This window comes from Siphateles boraxobius, unplaced genomic scaffold, assembly GCF_051911475.1.
Source record: "Siphateles boraxobius isolate OS27281-9 unplaced genomic scaffold, OSU_SipBor_1 53, whole genome shotgun sequence".
Classification (NCBI taxonomy): Eukaryota; Metazoa; Chordata; class Actinopteri; order Cypriniformes; family Leuciscidae; genus Siphateles; species Siphateles boraxobius.
Window position 1 is genome coordinate 9,436,851 of NW_027509175.1, and position 24,997 is coordinate 9,461,847.

A 24,997-nucleotide genomic window follows, 5' to 3' on the forward strand; every position below is an offset into this window, starting at 1 on the left:
TTCCAGAGATAATTACAGCTCATGTGATTAAATTGGCATTATTCAGTAAAGAGGGGAGACCAGCATCAACAAAGTTCTTTCTACGAAAGAAAAATTAATGTAATCAGGTTTAATGTACCCGTGGAACAGTCCTTAAAGGGATAGTTCACCCAAAAATGAAAATTCTGTCATCATTTACTCACCCTCCCCTATTACTCACCCTATTGACTTCCTTAGTATTTTTTTTATTACCATCAATTGTTTAGTTACCCATAATTTTCAATATATATTACATTCAAAATATCTTCTTTGGTGTTCAGGAGAAGAAAGAAATTCATACAGGTTTACTTGAGGGTGAGTAAATGATGACAGAATTTTCATTTTAGGGTGAACTATCCCTTTAAGATGCTAACAGGCTAATAAACTTACAGTGAGAAGGAACTTAACGTCACAGTTCCAATAAATCCAAAACTCAGGACATTAAAGAGACCATGACATAGTCCTATAAAGCAGCTAGTAAAAAAAAAACACATACTGACTACTTACGGACTGCTACTTTTGATATTGACGCTCCGGTCTGGGACACATTATTCCATTCATGTTCAACAAATGTCTGTGCAATTTGTTCTGTTTATGTCTCAGTTGTTGAATATTTTAATTTTCATACAAATATTTACACATAACAACAAATTTGCTGGAAAAAAAGCAGACAGGAAGTGTCTTTATTTTATAAAATACTAAATAATTCAATAAATAATATGTGTATAAAAAAAACTATAAAATTTTTTATATACATTATAAATAAATATTATAATGTTAATATTATTAACATTATTCTTCTGCAGTTGGAATTCCAATAATATATTTTTTAGCTTAGTTTTAGGTTGTTTGTTAAAAATTGCTATATATATCACATAATTGAGGGGGGCGGGGGGGGGGGGCACTTTAAGAAGCCTAATAGAAGCCTAATGAACATTAATTATCTAAACGAAAACATAATATCATTAGCTGATCAATATATTTTTGTAAAAAATGTGGAAAAAGGATGATCCATTCTTTTAGAAATCTGCCATTGACCCATATGCTCGTTCATGTGTATTTCTAAAAGATTGTCTACTGCACAGCAATGAGCCCATAGACAGACAGATATACCTGTCAGGTTCTTGAGGCCGAGTTGTCTAAGGCCGAAGTAGCCATCTCGTCTGTAGTTGAGAAAGATGGCCAGAGCGTAGCGTCCTTCATACAGTTTAGTGCCACGGATGATCCGCAGGTTCTCCAGAGGAAGATAGTCAAACTGGTTCAGAGCCACCAACACGTAACCCGTCACCTCCCGGATAGACTGCGGAGATACAGATACAAATATTTTCATATATTCATATCTATCTCACAGAACAGAATTTTATATCTCCTTAGGCAGAGATTTGTCCTCTACTTTCGGTTCCGCAAAGACTCAATGTCCTCGGTCATCACTGTGATTAAGCATCACCAAAAGGACCCCCAACGAGACAGCCTTGATATAATTTGAAGAGATAATGGCCCAGGAGAGCGCTGGACCCTCCCTCTTCACACCCACATCAATCATGTTGACATTCAATCACTGTTTCACACCGCGTATCATTAGCAGGCACAGAGGACAGGTCTATTTCATGCAGAAGAAGTGAATGTGATATAGCCGTTCTGATCGGACACACACAAACTGCTGCTGTAGTCACGGAAATCCATCTGAAGAGCTGACCAAGCACACAGTGACAGCTGTCACCTGCCAGTCACGCGCACTGGAAGGCTATATATACTGCTGTCTTAAATGCCGGATTCTGATTGGTCAGTCACAGCAATTAATAAAATGCCTGCTTAACATTTACCATTAAAGGAATAGTCCACCCGAAAAAACATCAATTACTCACCCTCATATCATTCCAAACTTGTATGACTTTCTTTCTTCTGTGGAACATAAAATACATATTTTAAAGAATGTTGGTAACCAAACCATCCACTGTGACTTCCATTGTATTTTCAGTCTATTAAAATGGAAGTCAATGGGAATCGAAACTGTTTGGTTATCAACATTCTTCAAAATATCTTCTAGGTAATACCATTGGATGCAATCACTCTACTGTGATAATATTGTAGTAGTTTCTGTCTTATAGTGTCTTTATAAATCAGTCAAGTCTTAGGATAATTATTATGTAGGAGTCCATTCAATTCAAGCCATCTGCGTTTCAAGTAATAGTTGTTAGTAGATGAAGTAGTCTTAAATCAAGCATATCTCCTAGGAAAGTGGGCAGAAAGATTGTCATTGTCCTCACGTGGCACAAGAGACAGTGAACAAAGGATAAATTCTGTAATCAGTAATTAGCTTGATTATACCTTTCATACAGGCTGACTGATTAAGAACAAATAACTTATCAAAGCCCCACACTATAGAAAAAAAAAAAACTTGTGCCCAGAAATTTTGCACCAATGCTTTCTCTCTTATACTATTTCACCATTTTGTCTTTTTTCATTTTCTAATACGTTCAAACACATATTACATGTTCAGAAACGTCGCACCAGTGTCACTAAAGAAAATACACACAAACACAATACATATATAAATACTATTAGAAATTTAGATGCAGATATTCTCTTTGGAATCGAAAACTGATGAACCATTCACAAAAACTATCAAATTCCATTATGAAAATAAATAAATAAATAAATAAATACCTAGTTCTGGCACTCACACGCTTTCAGAAGCCCTCCACCTTCCCCAGCTCCACCTGTATAGATCTTCTACGGGGGTTAATGTATGTATGTTACATGTGTCACATTAAGTGACACGAATGGTTTCAACATTGATAAATATTTCTTGACCAGCAAATCAGCATATTCAAATTACATTTCCAAATATATTAAAATAGACAGCAGTTGTTTTAAACTCGAATATTATTTCACAATATTACTGTTTTCCTGTATTTTTGATCAAATAAATGCAGACTCGATGGTCACAAGAGTCTTCTTTCCTAAAAATATCTTACTGATCCCAAAAGCTTAAACTGTAGTTATATAAAGCACATATACGTATAAAACAATACTATACATTTTATGTTACTTTCAAAATCTCACTAATTTTCACCTTTATACCTAGAAATATAATATTGGTTTTTGTTACACCGTTTCAACATACATTACAAACACCTCTTGACCCAAGGTCCGGTCACACACTGCAAAGACACAGTAGAAAAATACTCAGATATGTGTAGCTCAAATAGTGGTAATGTATCAAATGGAATCCCAGAAATCAAACACAGCCAAGTTCCAAATGCTAGCTCACATTGTACATCTTTTTTTTTTTTTCTTGCAGGCATCATTAGATTGTAAAATAAACTATCCCCCTCCCCTTTAGTTCTGAAACCATACAATTTTAGTTTCTGTAGTATAAATATTAGAAATTTTGGAAAATGCTAAAAATGACACTCTTACAAGTACAACTCTCAAACAACCAAACATCTCTGCAGTTTGAATTTTAGTCTTGGATTCCTGCACTAATAGTGTGCAAAAGAAAAAAAATATATAGCAAAGACAGTATTATACAACACTTACTGGAGGTGAGCCAGCAATGCTGACTCGTTATCATCAACACTGAGCGAATGTGGTAAAGATAAAGCTGAGCGGGAAGCAATCACTCGTTTTGAATTCCAGCCCAAGAGCAAACAATATAAATGTCAATGTTAAATGCAATCTATTTGTTCCACTTTAGCAGCAGTTGACATAAAGCATGTGCTTGATCAAAACCATCTGTGACAGGGTAGATATTAAAAATCCATGGAGAGAAACAATTCAGTTGAACGTCTGAATATCACGAACACAGGAGGCTTCACCAAACCCTTGTTATATGACTTTGTCAGAGGATTCGTGAGTATTTATCATTATGACCACGTTGATTTTAGACGATCTCCATTTAAGAGACCCCACCCCAGAAGGAGGTGCTTAAATCCTTTAGACTGGATTAACATATGTTAAATTGATGATGTCTGCAAACAAGGCCAAGAACATCCCACTTCAAAGTGGCTTTTATTGGGATCGAAAGCAGTGAAGCTAAAAGTTTACTTTGCATTTTTTTACACGTATGCTAGGGTATGCGTACAGTGAAGGTTTGCCTGGACGTGCCCATCTTAGTGTACTAGAACGCTGTCAACTCGGGTGCGATGCCATTCCCAGCTATGACATCCCTCCTTCGAGGTAAATAATGGAATGAAGCGTTTGTCCACAAGGTGGCAACACTGGCTCGTGCCGTTGTTTCACGGTCCGAAAATAACCGTAGGAGGCAGAACAAGAACATCGACAAACTACTGAAGAAACAATAAAAAAGCAACAACAACAAAAGCAATAGACGCCTAAGTTGACGAGTGTTTATGTGAGGGGATTAAAAGTTACCCACAACTCTAGTTTAAATTAGAACATAGACATTTTTATCGCTCATAACATTTGGAAATAAAAAGCACAGACACTGGACAAGGATTCATCTTTTTAATGTGCATGTGTTAAGAGCCTATGTTCAAATGGAGTATACTTTGAAAGGCTGTATGTTTGACTGTGTGTGTATGTTAACGTACGTATTAAAGGGGACCTGTTATGCAAAATGCACTTTTACATGGTGTTTGAATGGAAATGTGTCAGCAGTGTGTGTACACAACCACCCTATAATGATAAAAATCCACCCACTCCTTTTTCTTAATCCCCATAAATCAGAAGCAGTGTCTCAGAATAAGTTGTGTACAGTTTCTATGCAATGTGAAGTCACCTTACCCAGGCCCCGCCCACGACTGAAGACGGACTCTGACCTATTAGCATAGACCCGCTCTGATACCCCTTTTCCACCAAAAAAGAACTGGTTCGGAACTGGTGCTAGTTTTAAGTTGATTCAAAGTTGGTTCAACTTGCGAACCTTCTCAGAACCTGTTTGTTTTTCCACTGACTAGAGAGCCCAGCGAACGACGTCGTTACGTCACTGTGTAAATCGCCATACGTCTTAGCTTTCCCAGAAATGCTTGTGCCAACTTCAAGCATAACAATTACAATGATGGACTACATCGTCTTCCTGCAAATGTTTCTCCTGGCTTTGCGATCCTATATGGGGGTCAGAAGAAGATGTTTAGAACACATTTTTGCTGCTCGTCTGGATTACTATAGACGGAGGTTACGTTCGAGAAGAAAGGTAATTATAACCCCGCCACCAGCCCCCCGATGTAAGCATGACATGGTAAAAGAACGGTTCTAGTCCAGAAAAGAGTTGGTACCGCTTTGGAACCAATTTCCCTGGCCGGGAACCGGTTCTTTGGCTGTCGAAACACAAAGAACTGGTTCGCGAGTAGGCACCGGCTCCGAACTGGTTTTCAAAATGATTTGGTGGAAAAGGGGTATGAGTGAGCTGTACACATTCTGCCATGTTTACCTCCTCACCAGAGCGTTTAATAGCAGCATTCAAGTCAGAAATGTTTTCTTATTAAGGCTACTAAAGTTATTCAGTCAAGAGATTTTCTGTTTTACTTTTGTTGTTTGATTCATATTAACAGCATATTTAGCAGTAGGTACTGTGTATTACACTGCTTTCACTTTAATACATAAATCTAGAATACACATGATTTCTTTACTTGCTGTTTACGTTCACAGAAATAACTGACTGTGTTTATGTGAAATGTGTGTGTTTTCATATAACCTTGTGTATTTGACAGTTAAAGTGCAATAAGAGTGAAAGAGAACTTAGTTCAATGCTCACAGGACGTGTCGTCTGCAGCCAGCTCTCTGTGTGCCCAGGCTTCAGATGTGTGCGCTCAGAAAACTATATATCAGAAGTTTAGACTGATACGGCTTTAAAACGCATGCAGATAATAAACATTTGAATGATGATGAAGAACTGCAATGTCACATAAGTGTGACCGCAATAGAGATAATAAAAACCAAACAGACATTTTAGTTTTTGGCAGAGTATCCGAGGCACAAGCTGTACAGGCTCCACTCTATTTCCTAAATAAATCTTGAATATACAGTATTATTGTGAACAATTCATCCATGCATGTTTCTTTTTCTTTTCTTATTTTTCTTAAAAAAATTTTTACCTCACAATTCATCAAAATGTCATACATTTTCTAGTGAAATGACAGTCTTCTCTCTGGTGATCCAATGCCCGACTTCTCAAATTACTTATCCTGCTTAAACCCTGCCCCTTTTTACAATTAACTACATGTTCGCATTCAGATCTACCTGCAACCAATCAACAACCGATGGATTGAATTAAGTCTCTGCCCTACTTTTTTCATTTCTGATAATCCATTTCATTTGGATTTACATCACAATATGGAAGAAAAGATCTGTTGCTAATTCCATTCCATTGCAATTCTAAAGTTTTTAAGATCAAATTAAAGTCTCCTTTAGCCAAAGTCTCCTTTAAACCTTGACTCACAGTAATATACTTTATGTTTGGGGACAAACAAACAAAAGGCCTGAGGTTGCTTTAAACAATTATGAATGTACAATGGACGTGTTTTAAACTGGAAGCTTAAACGGTCAGTATTCCCCCTTGTGATGCAAGTAAAGATGGAGCCTTATTCAGATAAATGGTGATCGTTCAATTATAATTCGCTTTTATAGCCATACCTTTTAATATAATGGCAATCATGGGAATTCCTGGTGCCTGTAATTGCTCTCAGGAAATTATTTCACCTCTGAGACCTTGCCACAGTGCTGTGTCGGATCTAATAAGAAACTGCGGAGGCTAGAATGGGAAACAACAGTGGCTTTCTAAAATAGGACAGAAGTTAATACTAACTGCTGATATGTGATCAGTTTTGCCCTTTACTTTCAGAAGGGTTAAGATTAAGTGCAACCGGGGTCAGAAACTGCATTATAATACCCTCTGAGCAAGAATAAAATTAAGGCCTTTATTTTATTTCCACATTAGCTTATGCAACTTATTAGGACTTCACATGGGATGTGTGCAAAACTGAACGTTGTCTACTATCTAGATAGCTACACTGCAATTCAAAAGTTTGGAGTTTTTTTTTAAATGTTCTTGAAAGAAGTTTCTTATGCTTTCCAAGGATGCATTTATTTGATCAAAATACAGTAAAAACAGCAATATTGTTACAGTTCATATAACTATTTTATAGTTTCATTTATTTTAGAATGTCATTTTTCCCTGTGATGGTATAAAGCCTAATTTTCAGCATCATTACTCCAGCCTTCAGTATCACATGATCCTTCAGAAATCATTCTACACTCTCAGAAAAAAAGGTACAAACTGTGTACCACTGTACCAAACGGTCACTGTGGCGGTACCTTTTCAAAAGATACACCTTTGTACCTAAAGAGTGCATAATTAGTCCCTCAAAGGTATATTGGTACCAAAGGTGTACATATTTGGTACCAATATATGGTAATATATCTATACCAATATTTGGTACCATAATAGGACCATATTAGTACATGCATGGTACATATTAGTACCCTTTTGAAGTGTACTGTCCCAGTGAGAGCTTTTGTACCTTTTTTTCTGAGAGTGTAATATGTTGATTTGCTGCTAAAGAAACATTTATTATTATCAATGTTGAAAACAGTTGTGCTGCTAAATATTTTTGTGGAAACCATGATACCATGAAACCATGATATGCAATGCTGTCTATTTAAGTGACAAAAGCCAGCATATATTAAAAGGCTGCTTACTGTGTCGAGAGCCCAACTATCTAAAATGTTTTTTAGGTATGTAGCCTATACATAAGTTTATAGTTTATAACCAAGCAAATGTATAGCCACATCCCCATGCATGTACTCTAATAATAGAGGACAAGCTGTTGGCCTGCAGTTGCCAGCAGCATCTCAAACATCAGCTCACCTTAGTCATCCTCCCATCTGTTTACCCACTAATAAGAACACAACTCCACACCACTGCAGGGCGTTGGACATAGAACAATCCATCATGCAGTTCAGTTCATCGTGACCCTATCTATTTATAGATGGCCTTTGCATTATCACAAACTGAAGAGTTTAATAAGCCCTGGTCTGTGCTCGAATATTTACTGCAGGAGAAACATCCTTGAAAAGATACAAATATTACCCCGTCTTGTGCTTACCGTGAAAGTGCTGTAGATAAAATTTTAAGAAAGCAGGAAAGTAATAATAATTTACTAGGATATCCTAGGCTGGATAGCAATAATGGTTTACCCAGCAGGCCTGTTTCTTGTCTGAACGTAACTTTTGAAGAATGAAATTGTTAGAAAAATTGTTAGCCTAGTTAGATAGCACAGGCACACTTCCAGTTTAAAGGCTGTTCCAAATGGAAGGCAACTTCTAAGATATAGCTTATGTGTTTTGTTTTGACAAAGAAAGCAGCATCGTATCCTTCGCAGATAAGCGAATACCTAAATACACTGCGATGAGCAGAGAAAATTCAAATACTGAAGATTTTAAATATACACTAGCCTCCGCAAAGTGCATTAAAATTGTTTAATCGATTGATTTGAATTCATTATTGAGAGAGAGAGAGAGAGAGAGAGAGAGAGAGAGAGAGAGAGAGAGAGAGAGAGAGAGAGAGAGAGAGAGAGATTTGTTCCTGCGTCTGTTCAGCATCTGAATTGAGTGTTCAGACAAACCATGGTATAAAATAAGTTATAAGAATAGCTTACAGTATAATAAGAATATATAAGATCAAAAGAACAGCATTTATTTAATATATAGCCTAATTTAGTTTGTTTTTACTGCCACTTTTGATCAACTTAATATACCTCTGTACATAAAATTATCAATTTAATAAAAAAAAATGTGTGTGTGTGTACGTATTTTTATGCCCCTACAAGGGTATTAACATTGAAGAGGCTGATTCATTTTTAAAAACATGTTAATGTCAAACTCTATAAGAGTCAACTGTAAGTAGAGTCTCTTGTAGATTGGTATTTGAGTTGCTGCCTATGCAGAGGGTTAAAAAATCGGTCACGTATGAGGTTCCATCTCTGTTTGGATGCTGTCAGAGAAGACAGCTGTCTATATCGCCAGTTTGCAGCAAGGCAGCTCATTAAATGTTGGAGCAGAACCATTGTGTCACATAAACAGGGCCATGGGATACCAGTAATCTAGTGAAAAGGCCAACCAAATCATGCTGTGACAGTCAGAGTTCTGCAGAGATTAACACAAACATGTATGCAGGTATTAATGAAATGCATTATCAATTTAGAATTCCATAGCTATTATATGTGGCTCGGTCGAGTCAGACTGAGTTACCATAGTAAAGCAGATTCACAGTTCTGGTTCATAGTCAGGCATTTAGTAGGAGGAACTATTTGAACATCTATTTATGCACTATTATATGGCTGGTTAGCGTTATAACATACTATAAAAAAGCTTTTGCCCTAAATAATCCTATCATGAGGGAAACAAACAATGCTAAACATCTAATATACCTGTGATTTTTAAATCAGCAAATGATGAACAAACATACAAAATCTTGCATGCATCTTAGAGCAAGGAACATATAAAGATCAAAACATGAATACAACTCAAACATGCTTAAACTGTTAATGCTGTAGCAATGAGTTAGTGAAGTGCAAGCCTTAACAAATGAGTTGCTTGAAGCTCGCAGTAATACTCAGCCCTGCACTGAACCTGCCTAAACCTCTCACAGTAAAAGAGTGATAATGAGGCAGAGCTGTTAGCCCATCACAGTGATTCATATTTTCTCTAACAGTCCTACTCTCTGGACAGTATATCACTGAAAAACCTTCTTCACATTTTATTCCAGTGTGAAAATGCAGACTGTCTGAAACTGAAGAGCAGAAATCCAGGAGTCGAGTGGCTTTTTGTCTCCCTCAACATTACAGGCTCCGTTTAAATTCTCTTAGTGTGCAAGTGGCCCTAACACAGAGTCATACAGAAAGCTGCAGATAGGAAGGGATGCAGAAAACATAAATAGAATGTTTTGAAAATTGAGACCGCATGAAAATGCATTCCTGCATGGAACCAAAAACACTAAGTGAATGGGTTTGATTCCTAGGGAATGCATTAATTGGCTAAATGTATACATTGAATGCAACTCAGGGAACTGATGGGGCCTTTTTGTGTACATAGAAAAAGTATTAGATCTTTGAGTTCAGCTCATGAAAAATAGGTGTAAAAACAAGTGTTGCGTTCATAATTTTGTGCAATGTATAAATTATTTTTCTGTCAAGAATTAAAAGCATAAGTGTAAGGCTTAAAAAAACACTTGTACTATTTGAGCTTTAACAAAGTAGTACAATTTATTATAATTTACACTTAAAAGGTTGGAAAGTGATTTTTGTTTCAAGATCTTGTTTACATGCATATTGTTTACATCTTGTGGTTATACTTTTGAAATGGAACGCAAATATTTATGGATTCATTGCCATTGTGCCTCACTTTAAACGAGACTTTTTTATTGTTTTGTTTTTTAAATTAAGTTTAAAATTTGTTTTGTGGTAATCAACAATAAGTGCTGTCCTATCTTAACAATCTATGTTGAAAACCAGCATATTCCTTTAATGATACCTCAAATGCTTTGTGCTGTTCTTTTAAATTGGGCAAAAAAATAAGCAAAACTAAATGAGTTCTTTTTAGCATCTTCTTTCGCTTGAATGTTTAAATTGGCAAGGCTTAAAAACATCTGCAATTGATAAACGATTCAGCACTGGCCCAATTGGGCAGTGACATTTCCGTCAACTGTCTGGACTCTGGAGAGTTGCTTACGCTGGCCATGGGCCATCAGGCAATCCTTATCGTCGAGCGGCTCGAGCCCTGACATGAACCTGACGTAATCATTTTATGTCTGTTTTTAATTCAAAGTTGCTCTCATCTTGAAATATTCACCCCAGCTGTTTTTTCTTTTCTTTCTTTTTCGTTCAGTTTTGCCCTTGCACTAATAATATTAGTTTCACAGATTGGATAAAAGTCTTCACAATTTGTAAAGCTATTGAAATATTAAATTTAATTAGATTCGTTGATAATTGCAATGCTTTATCAGATATAAATCAGGAGTGCTTGTGTGTGAGGTTAGAATGTTGAATCAAGGGATAAGCAGTATAACATTTTCTTTTGTAGGTTTTTTCTTCCAGTCATGTCAACACAATCATCATAATTGGTCTGAAAATGAAGCTTCTGTGGAGATAATCATATATATATATATATATATATATATATATATATGCACACATATTTTATATATATACATAATATATACATATTTTAGGTGGGTAAGGGTAAACATATTCTTGTTAACATAGCAATATGTGTAAACACCATTCTCGGATACAATCTTAATTATGAGTCCATCAAACCTGCTCCCTGCAGACAGCACACACACAGTTTCACCGCAGTTCTGCAGTTTGTCGTCGTAACCGACTTGAGTGGGCAAATGTTCACATTCGAAAGCGTCTGCCGCTTTGGAGAGGTGTTCTCTTCACGGATGAATCCAGGTTTTCACTGTACAGGGCAGATGGCAGACAGCGTGTATGGCGTCGTGTGGGTGAGCGGTTTGCTGATGTCAACGTTGTGGATCGAGTGGCACATGGTGGCGGTGGGGTTATGGTATGGGCAGGCGCATGTTATGGACAACGAACACGGGTGTATTTTATTGATGGCATTTTGAATGCAAGAGATACCGTGACGAGATCCTGAGGCCCATTGTTGTGCCATTCATCCACGACCATCTCCTCATGTTGCAGCATGATAATGCACGGCCCCATGTTGCAAGGATCTGTACACAATTCCTGGAAGCTGAAAACATCCCAGTTCTTGCATGGCCAGCATACTCACCGGACATGTCACCCATTGAGCGTGTTTGGGATGCTCTGGATTGGCATATATACGACAGCGTGTTCCAGGTCCTGCCAATATCCAGCAACTTCGCACAGCCATTGAAGAGGAGTGGACTGACATTCCACAGGCCACAATCAACAACCTAATCAACTCTATGCAAAGGAGATGTGTTGCACTGAATGAGGCTGGTTTTCGAGTGCACTGCACATTTTAGAGTGGCCTTTTATTGTGGCCAGCCTAAGGCACACATGTGCAATAATCATGCTGTCTAATCAGCATCTTGATATGCCACACCTGTGAGGTGGATGGATTATCTCGGCAAAGGAGAAGTGTTCAATAACACCGATTTAGACAGATTTGTGAACAATATTTGAGAGATATAGGCCTTTTGTGTATATAGAAAAACTCTTTGAGTTCAGCTCATGAAAAATAGGGGCAAAAACAAAAGTGTTTCGTTTATAATTTTGTTCAGTATATATATATATCATTTTTGAAGAAAGCAAAGGATGAGTTCAATTGTGCTTTTATGATAATCAACATCATGCCACACATGTTGCTGACTAGTTTTACTATTGAATCCAGATTGTTCCTTTAAGTTCAGTACTTTACAAGTTTGCTTTAGTTTTCCATATCAAAAACCATTAATAACATCCCATGTAAAACTAATAACTGTCAAAAAAATATAAAAATATCCTAACCCATTCCAATGATACTGTGGAGCAGTAAATTGTTGTATGCGTCTATTACTGATATTCTTTTAAGACAATCTCATCATCCTCACTACTGCCCGAAACCACTTCGCTCTTCTCAACGACCGTAGAGACGGGAGTGAATGACCCGTGTAAGAGAACAAGAGCCAGCCAGAACAACTCAAGCATTATTACACCGGAGTACAGCCCCATTGTGCTGAAAATCCTGCTTCGTCTGCAGAAAACTACACTACTGAACAACATCAACCCACAAGGTTTAAATTTTACACATATTTTAGTTGCAGACAAAGGCAATTATCCATCTCTACGGTGCTTACTTGGACACTGAGCTTGATGTTCCTAGTCAGCTGGCATGTAACAATCAGATGGCCTGATTAGACTTTAATAAACTGTCAATCAAACCCTCTAAAATCATCACAGGATCCTGACAGTGGACAGGCTTTGGTGACACAACAGGCTAACAAAAAGTTGTTGACTGTCATACACAGTAGTGGACACCAGGCTGTATTGGAAACAAAGTCAAATAAAAAAAAATTGTAAAAGAAAGAAAAATGTCAAGAAGGTACTTTGTTGAACATAAAGTGATGCTGAAGACACTTTACTTAAAATTGCAGATAAATAGCTAATAAATAGGTGCGTCATAGACTTGATCGAGCTTATAAACCACCACTTTATAAAGTAGCATTTAACAAAGTATATACAGTATATACAATCTGCAATTTTCAGTAAGTGTCTTCAGCCTGCTAAATTACTAATTGTAAATGTCATCATATACAGCGATGTTTGCTGTGCTCAAAGCATTTTAAATCCAATATTTCAATTAAATAGTCAAGCCTGTACATTAAAAATGCCTGTACATCTATACATCTAGAGAAGGACAGCACTGTAAACCAAGAAGCATCTGCATCAAGAACACCATATGATATACTATTTAACTTTTGATAAAGACTGTGTGTTAGACTGCATATAAATACCGTATATTACAATATATTACTTTACAATATTAAACAAACTTTACTTCCTTTAAAAACTTTTTCAAACTTTAAATGTGTTTTTTTTCTCCATCCTCTTTTAACAGATTAGGAATTTATTAATAATAAAGATATAGTAACTTGAGAGGTTTCTGATTAATTTCCACCATCCTTGATCACTGCACTACATTACTCTTCAGATAATCAAAGGAAAGGCAGACTTAAGCCCCTATTCTCCACAGGGCCCAAAATTACCCTCATATGTAAGAGCAACATGAGAAGAGAACACAGATTATAACATGTCTACTAAAAAACAACAGCCTAGACCGGTGGTTCTCAACCTTTTTGAAATTGGTTTTATTTGCATATTAATTTAAATTATTTTAAAATATTATGAATAATTTATTCATTTAAATATTTTTGAGTCATCCTGAGTTAATAAAGAAAATCGTTAATTTTAGAAGAAGGAAAAAAGATGGTAAAACTTTACAATAAGGTTAATTTTGAACTAATATTAACAAAGATTAATAAATACTGTTACAAACGTATTGTTCATTGTTGGTAAATGTTAGTAAATACATTAACTAATGTTAACTAATTAACCTCATTGTAAAGTGTTACCAAAGATATGATAGTCATCATTAACTTTTCATGGAAAAGACCATTTTTTTCAAGTAAAGAGGTACCTGAAACGTCTCAGGTTACGACTGTAACCTATGTTCCCTGAGAACAGGGAACGAGACAATACGTCAACGACGCTATGGGGAACGCCTCAGGCGTGACAGGTGTCTGAAATCACTATCAAATCACGTCAATCATATTGACCGGCGACAGCCCGTGAATCATTAGCGTGAATGATTAATGTGCGACCTGGAAGTATAAAGGGGCGCCTTGCAAACATGACAAATCACCTTATCGTCTGAAGGGACTGTACGGTAGGCAAGCCCCGCGGCATGGCAGGGAGACGTATTGTCTCGTTCCCTGTTCTCAGGGAACATAGGTTACAGTCGTAACCTGAGACGTTCCCTTTCGAAGGGAACTCAACAATACGTCAACGACGCTATGGGGAACGATATACCAACGCCGCCATGCTAAGGGGAGTGCATGCCAAGTGGCAGTGACAACTGTCAGAACCAGCAACTTCAAATGAAACGCTAGAACCACTCACCCTCAGGTCACACTGGGCTGTCAGTGACAGCATTCCCTACGGTCATAGCCCAAGCTACAGCCTCACAGAAAAAACCTTCATAAACATGGTTAAATGAAAGGTCTACCTGGGCCGGCTCCGGGCCTGGAACCTCAGCTTCCAATTAGAAGGGGTCCCTTCTAGGGAATGTGGCTAGGGAACCCAAGGGAACCCCAGCCAGTCACTATTCAGGGGAACGTACTCACCCCGAAATGCCACCAGGACGGCCTGACCTGGCGCCAGTACATAGACACTTAGTCTGGCCAAATCCTGTCTGTCTGAAGACAGAGCCTCTGGACAAATGCCTTAAGTAAGGCATCCAACCCGAGGGACTGCGAAGCTGGCAGTGAACCACTCGGCCCGGATCTCAGAGACGGGATATCCCGGAGAGTATGACTCAGCATAGTGCTTTCCGACCCTTGCTAGCGAGGTGAGTTTCTCTACTCGATCCACGGATCAACCCAGTGTCTGTGTTTCAAAACACTGAGGAGGCCTGTGAAGGCCTAAGGGCTGATCTAACTGGGAGGCCTCACGAGAGGCCTACGACCGTCTGACCAGACTCAGGAAGCCGCATGCTCAAAGAGACCCTCATGAGGGGAGCACACGGTCTGCCTGATAGGCAAACCAGGCTGTAGGCAGAAAAGGTTTCGGGAGGGAACCTTTAGCAGAGAATGAACACTTTAGCGAGCCAGGGCGCAAGCTCGCCTTCAGCAGCTGCCTATTAAGGCTAGCTGAAACTGATAGCAAGAGACCACTAGCTTCATAAACCCAGCACCACTAGGGAGCGTTACAGGGAGGCCAGGAGAGGCCTACTACCTGATCCTTTAGGGAGGCACGTGAGGCCTACTACCTGATAACCACAGTACGTGGGAACTCACCTTCAGGGAGGCCCGGCTCCTCCTTCAGGGAGGCCCGGTGAGGCCTGCTACCTTACAACCACAGTATGTGGAGAGCTCACCTTCAGGGAGGCCTGGTGAGGCCTACTACCTGGTCACCACTATCTGTGGGAACTCACCTTCAGGGAGGCCTGGTGACGCCTACTACCTGATAGCCAACGTAAGGGGGAATTCGCCTTCAGGGCGGCCGGGTGAGGCCTACTACCTGATAACCATCTTAAGTGGGAATTCACCTTCAGGGAGGCCTGAGTGGCCTACTACCTGATAACCACTGGTAGCTTTGAGCCCTGAGTCCGGGTGAAAGTATAAGGTGGCCTGCTAAGGCCAGCCAGCTGGGGACTCGCCTATCAGGGAGGCCTGGTCGGGCCTACTAGCTAATAGCAAGTCATATTCTGCCATAAAGTACACTGTTGGAAACCATACTACACAGCATAATTCACTAATGGGCTTCCAGTAGCGCTATAAGGTATGTCCCACAATGTTGGGACTCACCTCCGAGGAGGCCTGTTTAAGGCCTACTACCCATCAGTGAGTCAACTGCCCGAACCACCAAGGCCAACCACGTAAAGTGAGCTGGCCTACAGTGCCCTCTGGGGGGCTGTCCAATCAAGGAGGCCTGCTGAGGCCTACTACCTAATGGCGCAGCCTTCGTTGGCAGAAAAACTGTTTACACAGACCTACCCTGTATCACAGGGGAATACTCACACCTCACCCTGAGGTTACCAGGGTGCGGGCCTCCCAGCGGCTCTAGGGGTGACAGAAATGTATCTGTGCCCAACCTAGGGGAGTGGGGCTTGAATGAAAGCCAACCACCTACAACCTAGCGCTCGAGCAGTAGCTCAGCGAGGTGAGTGAAGCCTAAACTGGCGGCCTAAATCCGTAGGCCAGTTCTGCATGGCAGAGTCGGGCAGGAAACCCAGTCTTCTTCGTGAAGCGAAAGACGGCCTAACCCTGCTCAATAAAGACATATATACCACGGAGGCCTGTTTGAGGCCTACCATGTCCTTACAAACCATCCTCAGCACCACGCTGCATTACTCTAGACACCCCAGAATGCAGAGAAGGGGGCGGGCCTTGGCCTAACGACTCCCACGGGAGGAGGCTGTTTATACAGGGATGCTAGAAACCAACATTCACACAGTGAAGGGTCAGAGGAAGAAATGCTAAAATTTTTAGCAGAGCGCCTCTATTATCCCTGGCACAGCCTAGGCCAGCTACAGAGGCGGCCCTGGTGAGGGCCAGCCTGCAAGCATAGATCAATCTGAGGGCTCGGAGGAGCCACAGCCTTACTAAAGAATATAGTCTGTATTATTCCATACAAAGGGCTGCAGAATCGCTCAGCCTAATGAAACCCAAACAGAGCTCAAGGGGCGAAATACTCAGGAAGAAGTCAACGGACCCGTGGGCCGGACATAAGATCTATCTGAAGCTCTAGCGTCAGTCATCACTCTAAGTAAAAAATTCTAAGAGAGAGACCAACTACTCTACCCTGAGGTGGCTAACAGCCCGAAGGCTAACATAGTTATCGTTCTGGCCACCTAACGGGGAACTTCAGGGCCCTAATGATCCAGGAAACTTCTCTTATCCTTATTACCTTGACATGACCCCATAGCTCTATACAGGGAACGAGGTCTGTAGAGAGATACATCTCGGAATTTTAATTCACAAAAAATTACTCTTAAAAGACCAGTCAGCTCACCTGCGGCGTGCGGAGTGAAGACTCGCCAGATAGTTCTTTATGACCCTGGGGTCCACCACTTTACATGCCTGAAAGAGGCGTTTCTACTAGCCAAGCCTAGGCGGGCCATTGGAACATCGTTCTTATCATAGGCCCAGCCCCAGGCCTGATGTAATGAACGTCTGGGGAGTCAGAAGAGAGGAGAGGGCTGGATTTCTTTTTAATGAAGCCCTCCGGGGAGATTATCCATCAGCGACACTGTGTGCGCTTGTGCTGGATAACCTCCCTCAGATCCCTCTTCTTGCGGGAGTCACACCTCTTCTGCGCCCTGTTCCTCCATGGAGGGGGCGCACGAGAGGCGACACTGGCTCTCTGGCCCTGTCTACGGTCCTCGGACCGTGAAGGGCCAGGCCCTCCCGCCTGCCTGGGTGTGGAACCGGATCTCAGCGGTATGCAGGATCCTGCAGCAGGTCGGCCTGATATGCCTGCAGCACCGCCATAGTGTGCAGGGAAGCACCAGCCTGAACCGCTGTCGTGTATGCTCTGCCATTCAAACGTGCTGTTGACTTTAGCGGTTTGGATGGCAGGGTTGGAGCTCTCAGTGTCGACGCCTGCCCAGACACGAGATAGTTCGCAAACGACTCGTCAAATGGGCGGCATCGACACATACCCATGCTCTGCGATCCCCTCAACATCAGCGAAATTAACCCGCTGATGTCGGTGAATACGGGCAGAGTATGGGCTCTTCCATGCCCTCTCGATCTCCGTGTGAAGATCAGGAAGGAGTGGAAGGCTCACCTGAGCTGGTGTGTATGGCAGGGGAGAAACCGATCGCCAAGCCTACCGCGAGCGGTCTCTCCTCTAGCGCGTCGCCATGGCAGCTATAGCCTGTTGGCGGCGCGCTCCACAACATCCACCAGGTCTGCATACACGGGGCAGGGTGGCTGAGAGGGTTCAGGATCTACCTGATTATAAACCTCCTCAGCCATCTCCTGCTCGTCCTGAAGAGCAGCAACTGCAGGAAACCATTGGTGCCTGCAGTTCGCCCTCGTCAGCCGTCGAATCATTTGAGAGGTTTACAGGACTCTCAAGATGATCGATGAGCTCTATCTGGAAGCCCATGATGCAAGTCGCCGCTCTGCCTCGGCATGAGCGGGACCACGCGGACCAGACGTTGAACCCCCTTCACTCGAGAAGAGGGCCAGACGAGAGCGGAGCGTTTTAAGAGAAAAACGCTCACAGTTCACACAGAGGATTCCCTCGAGAACCTCTCGTGCGCGCTCTTCTCCCAGGCAGGAAAAAACACACTCGTGTGCTGTACATTTCATTTTCTTACCGTTTCATTGAGTAGCGTTTTCAAACAGACAGTCCCTGAAGACGATGAGATGATTTGTCATGTTTGCAAGGCGCCCCTTTATACTTCCAGGTCGCACGTTAATCATTCACGCTAATGATTCACGGGCTGTCGCCGGTCAATATGATTGACGTGATTTGATAGTGATTTCAGACACCTGTCACGCCTGAGGCGTTCCCCATAGCGTCGTTGACGTATTGTTGAGTTCCCTTCGAAAGGGAACATAAACAAAGTTCTGTCATGAAACTCTAGATGGCGCAGGCTGATAAGTCCTCAATTTGCTTGCAATCACATTTATTATCTATAGCGTACAGCTGGTTGTTTCCTGCTGTATCAGTAGCCAATGAGCTTGTGTGCTTAACCTTTAAATACTTGGTCAGGATTTTCCTTAGAAGTGCAGCGCACTTTCAGAAACCCTCCACCCTCCCCAGCTCCACCTGTATAGATCTGCTACGGGTAATTCATGTATGCTATACAGAAGCATGTCTTACTTGCTCACAGCAGCGAGTCGTTTGTGTATTAGCAGTAGCAAGTCCCGTACTTGATCTGCAGCAGCAGCAATAACCAAAAGCAGCAGTGTACCAGATATATTCCACCAAGACCAAACATATCAGTGTCATATCCATTACAATGCTAAACACACCGAAATGCAGAGCTGGTGAAAACATATCCACATCGCTGTGATCAGATGCTATCTTAACAACTGTTTTCTCACCGCTGTCATTTTTGTTGTGTGTTTCTTTTGTTATTGAAAGGAAAGTCTGTGGAACATATTTACAGGTCTAAATGTCGCTCTCAGCAGCATGGATGCTGTCGGGATGTTCGCTAACAGTATATCTGTTGTGATTTCAGTCTTGTGTTCCCTTTGTCTTGTGTGGACTTTCGTTATTTCCTGTTCTGTGCCATGTTTTGTAGTCCTTTGTAGTTTTGTCTTGTTTATTAGTCTCCCCAGGTGTTTCTGTTTAGCCACGGCCCCTTGTTATCTTGTTTAGCTTGTTTGCCTTTGTATTTAAGCCTTGTGTCTAGTTCAGTCTTTGTGAGCTCTTGATTTTGTAATGTTGATAGTCTGAGTCTTTGTCAAGTTTTGAGTTTATTTAATAAATTACAGCTGCACTTGGATCCTGCTTCCTCCCATGTTTCAACCGCATCATAACAATATCGCGGCAAATGTATTTTGAAATATTTTTTTACCCCTAAGCGCAGAATGAAAAATAACGTCCCTGTGAGTATATCGGGTATATCCTTTAGGTTTCTATTATCACATCCTTTGTGAACTTTTAACTGTTTAACAGTCAATGAACAAAATATTAAAAATGAAATTTTCCTCAAATTATGTATGGGGAAAACATATGGGTTGTGATAGGCTGGGTATGGGTTGAGAAAATGACATGACCGAAAGCCTTTACAACTTACTAGTGCAACTAACCCCACAAGTAACAACCAACCCCAGCCCCATTATATTTTGCATCAAATTAAATATATATTGTTTATGCTGACAAAAATGTATAATTTACCGATTGGATTCCTCGACTGTGCCTATAATGATCCATAAAACGTAGTTAATGATAATCTCACCTTGAGGAAAGACAGGTTGCGGTTTCTTTCAATACTGGTGATCTCCAGATTACCCATGACCACCTCACAGTTCTCATAGAACTTCCGAAGAGTCTTATACTGCTGGCCCAAATCAGATAGCGTGCTGAGCTTGTTATCAGTGCCAGGGCACACTGCAGAGGAGAAAGAGAGAGAGAGAGAGAGAAACAGGTAAAGGACAGAAAAATAAGAGATGGTTCAAAGCTAATGAATTCCTCATAATGTATTGTCTTGCGTAAATTGCAAGCTTTGAATAACCACAGCTATGAAAGACAATAAAAAATTAGGTAGGTGGGTGAGAAGTAAAAAACAAACCAAAAAAATATTTGGAAACTTTCCAAAGCAGCATTAGGTTCTCTAAACAATGTGTGGAATGTCCTCAGGACACAATCATACATCTTTTTCTCCATATGGGCGCTCCAGCATCGCACATATTGTGTGAAATGACACAGTTCATTACTTTAAGAAAGTAATTAGCCAAATTAGTGAGCGAAGGTTCATGTGTGTTTGCGCTTCCAATGACCTGCTTTTGCAACACTAAACATCTGCCAGATAAAATAGACATTTCATGGGTTTTTTTTTTTTCAATTAAAAAAAGCCTGTGTGCCTGGCAACAATGTTAACATCAGCTTCTCTTTTCATTTTTGTCCAACTGAGCACCGAGGGCTGTTCGGCAGGTTTTAATTAAGTATTTGATGAGTGATTGTTTCACTGATTCATAGACTAATCCTTGCGTGGAATCTCAGAGATGCCAGGCTTCATTCATGCATATCAAAAACTCTTCTGGCTTTGTTTTAGTTTTGAGGGACTTATCACAGTAACTTTCACTCCTATGATAAACTGATGGGGTCTTCATGCACCTTTTTGCAAGGTAAAAACAGTGGATGATACAACAGACTTCACATTCTTTGGATAACGCAAGACGAGTTTATAACCTACATTGGTTTAAACACATTGTATCACACTTTTTGTCATATGAATGGTGTGACTTTTTATTCTCTGAGTGGGGATAATTATTGCAGTATAAAACTGTATGTCTAAAGACAACTTGTTTTCTACGGGTTTTGCTCATCAATTAACTTCCACCACAAGAGATTCCCAAGTAAAGCAGTATATACAGTACATTGGAAAAAATAGTGCATGACTTGTAGTACAGTAATTATATTGTGAAAATATCCACGTTTAATGAAATATTAAATAGCTTATATTTCACAGTAACACTGAAGAAGTGTGCAAAATTAGACCAAGGTCACTTTGATGTCAATTTTGGTTAAATTTTGATTCAATTTTTTTATGTCTTTGAATGGACCCAAAAATGCTCCGCATGTCTGTTGGACATCAGGAAATGTGAATAATAAAATGCAACTAACAATATGGTATGTGTCATGATCCCGGCCTGTGTTCCTCTGCTTTGTGTTGGAATTTTATTTTGAAGTATAATTCTGTTCCTTTTGTTCCGAAATTCAGTTTCTGTGTTAGGTTTTGTAGACCTTCAAACTATAATTAATTTCGCCTCCAGGGAGCCATGACGGCTGGTTCGGGTATGGACAGAAGTGAACCAGGAGCTGGTGACAAGTAGCCCCCCACCAAAAAAAAATCCTTTGGGGCTCCAATAGTCCTCGCCTCTCTTACTGTGAAAATGGAACCACTCAGCGTCAGTGCATAGTCCATAGTTACTAAAGGAATACAAAGGACTACAAAACCTAATCTGTCACTTGGCAAAATGTGGCCAGAAACATAACTTTTGCTTACTTTTGTATGTTAACTGTAGAAGCTACTGTTTTGAGATATTTCTAAGCCGTGTGGAGAACCAGTGGAGACGTATTGTTTTGGTGTGTATGTGTGTATGGTATTAGCGATGATTTCCAGGGACAGTGATGAGTCTTGGCTGAAGGAGCTGTGATGGCTAACAGGCACAGGAACAGACAGGCTCCTTTAACCCTGGCAGAGGTGTCAGACTTGACATGCAATTAAATGCACCTATTTCCACCCATCAAACACCTTCCTGGGTCCAGCCTGAACCATCTGCTCCATCATCTGGCCCATGCCTGCCGAGCACCACAGAGAGGATTATTGTAAATGTGTGAGAGTAGAAAGTACATATCCAATGATTCCTGGGAAAACGCTTTTGTTCCTGTATGAAACACATGGCCATTAGTTTCTTTGGCAGGAAATACTCACTATGTCACTGTTGCATCAGTCTTCATTAATACCAAAGCATGTCTCTTTACATTTCTAGTTCTTGAGGTTGTTGTGTGCAGTAAAAGATATAAAGAATACACATATACAATATATGTATAATATTCAATCTATTTTTACAATAATAATAATAATAATAATAATATAACAAATATTATAAACATTTAATTTATAAAAAATAATTTAATATTAATTAATTAAAATAATAATTAAAATATACATTTTTAAAATAAAAAAATAAGTAATATTAAATAAAAAATACTAAATTAATTATGTTTATAGCAATAACAAAGATCAATTTAATATACTTGCTCAAAAACCTCCTCGAACAGTGGGAAGAAATATGAAAAATTGATTTAAAGGCTGATCAATAACTAAGTCTATATTTGTGATGTGGTTATAGCTTTATGTGGTCACTGGGCAGAGATGATGCTGTAAGTGAAGGAAATAGTAATAAGGAGTAATTGAACGCTGGCGGGTTGAACTGCATAGAGGAGTAATTGACGACGGGCCGTTGAATTATTAGAAAAATACTGCACACCCGAGGTGGTAATGCAGCCACGACACGAAACAGAGAGTGCATTATCTGTCAATAATACGGTCATTAGTATACTAAGGGTAGCACGCCACAAAACATTGTTCAGATCATGTATTTCAAGACATTTGTCAGGTTTTTGTCCTTAAAACGCTCTTGTGTGTAGGACTAATTTCTTACACAACTAATCCCACGCCTCCGTTACTAATTCTAAAACGTCATTTTAGAGCCAGTAATGAAGGCTTAAGCCACTGATAGCAGACTAATGCAGTCTGCATATATATATATATATATATATATATATATATATATATATATATATATATATATAAGAGAGAGAGAGAGAGAGAGAGAGAGAGAGAGAGAGAGAGAGAGAGAGAGAGAGAGAGAGAGAGAGAGCGATTAAGTATTTGTGAATAGTGTTCAGCAGCAGCTTCTTTACTAATAGAGAAACTGTTCATTTTTTTGATCCAAGAACAGCTTTCTTACAACCTCGCTAGTGATGTCATGTAGCTTTTAAGTTGTTAAACTTTTTTACTAATAAAATCATCAGATCAGTGCTGACAACACGTTTCTGTGCGAGTGTGTGTCCGTACTGTATGTGTGTGCGTTTGAATGTGTGAGAGAGTGGGGGAAAGAGAGTGTATTATTCCTTTCGTACATAAAAAAGCGTAATTTTGTGGCAAAAACAATTTTTTAACCTAGTTTTTACTATATTTATTTGCTTGGTCAGTAGTGGGTTTTGGTTATTTTGCTGTTGTATCTGTAAGGACCTTTGAAATAACGGAAATCATTTGGCGAAGTGATATGGAACTGTTATGCGGTCAAGACCTGACTGGAACTAATTTAGCCGTGCATTTCCCTGAAAATAATTGCACACCTTAGAACATTCGTCAACCAATCAGACTGAAGCATTCAACTGCCCCCTATAAAAGTGGCAAATAAATGGTATGATCCTAAAAAGAACCCTGCTATTTTAAGACATTCCACAATTTAAAAAAAAAGTCATTCACAGCATCAAACTACAACATCATTCAGATGTAATGAGAAAAATAAAATAAACAAATCCATTCATGACAGTTGTCACTTATTTGAATGAATCAGAGAGTAAAAATAATAGTTATGTAAAGTTAACACACACACACACACGCACAAGCACACGCACACACACACACACACACACACACACACACACACACACACACACACACACACACACACGCACGCACGCACGCACGCACGCACACACACACACACACACACCCCGCTGTGCACAGGGAGCCTCTGCCTATTGTACTTAATGTTGTGGGCATGTCTATTCCATTGACTCCTGGAATTCCTGCATGGAATCGCTGCCAAGAGAAACTAAATGAATAAAGCCTACTGTGCTGCTCATGGAGAACTCATTCATGGCAGGACTAATTTACCTCACAGAAAGCAGATATGGCGGGCACATGAGGACACCTTTTATTTGCCTTTCCCCCCCGTCATTTAAGTAATGATATTGTTGGACCATGTAAATACTTCTTCATCCATCAAGTTAACAATCGTTTTTTGAGAAAACAGAAAAGTTTGTCTTGTGGTGGGAAGCACCTTATAAACACTTTTATGAGTTGTTTCTTTACTCAAAACTATGTTCAGAAATAAGTCCTAAAAAGTTTTTGTTTCCAAAGTATTCGTATAAATGTAGCTGTCTAAAACTGGAATCCAAAAACTTGTTCTTTCTTCCCTTTTAACATAACTTTTAGTACTGCATACAATCAAAGTAACATTCAAAAATCCCCGAGATCTGTGAGTAAGGATCTGTATGACATCATTAAAAAGCTAACGGAGAACCCTACCAGGACTGATGGGGTGACAGAGGAACACATTACTGCTGATTTCATTATAATGCCCCTCATCATCTTGCTCAGTCTTGATGGCACAACAAATCTTTTTTTTCTCTCTCTTACAAATGACAAGCCTTTACTGAAGCACCTCACAAATGTCTGTGTCACCTTTTACTCAATTCTGATTCTTCACCATCTATCGGTCTATTATTCCACGACAACAACCAATACAACTTTATGTAGGAAGTAGCCATATAAGAAGGATGAT

At 39.9% G+C, this 24,997-nt stretch overlaps 1 protein-coding gene across 3 annotated transcripts in view; it reads right to left on the reverse strand.

The window, feature by feature from the left end:
• The window catches only part of LOC143714255 (receptor tyrosine-protein kinase erbB-4-like), a 188,575-nt gene that overhangs the window by 78,186 nt on the left and 85,392 nt on the right, over window positions 1–24,997 (reverse strand). For 2 of the 3 annotated variants that reach the window (XR_013195432.1, XM_077205345.1), the window contains exons 2-3: window positions 20,149–20,300; window positions 1,132–1,318 (exon numbers count right to left, since the gene is read on the reverse strand). Coding sequence is in view for 1 of the 3 variants with exons in the window: in XM_077205345.1 (XP_077061460.1) it covers window positions 1,132–1,318; window positions 20,149–20,300 (339 nt within the window). In the remaining 2 variants the exon portion in view is untranslated. Of the gene's footprint in view, window positions 1–1,131; window positions 1,319–20,148; window positions 20,301–24,997 lie in introns of those variants that run through there. The other variant, XM_077205346.1, reaches the window with a different exon arrangement.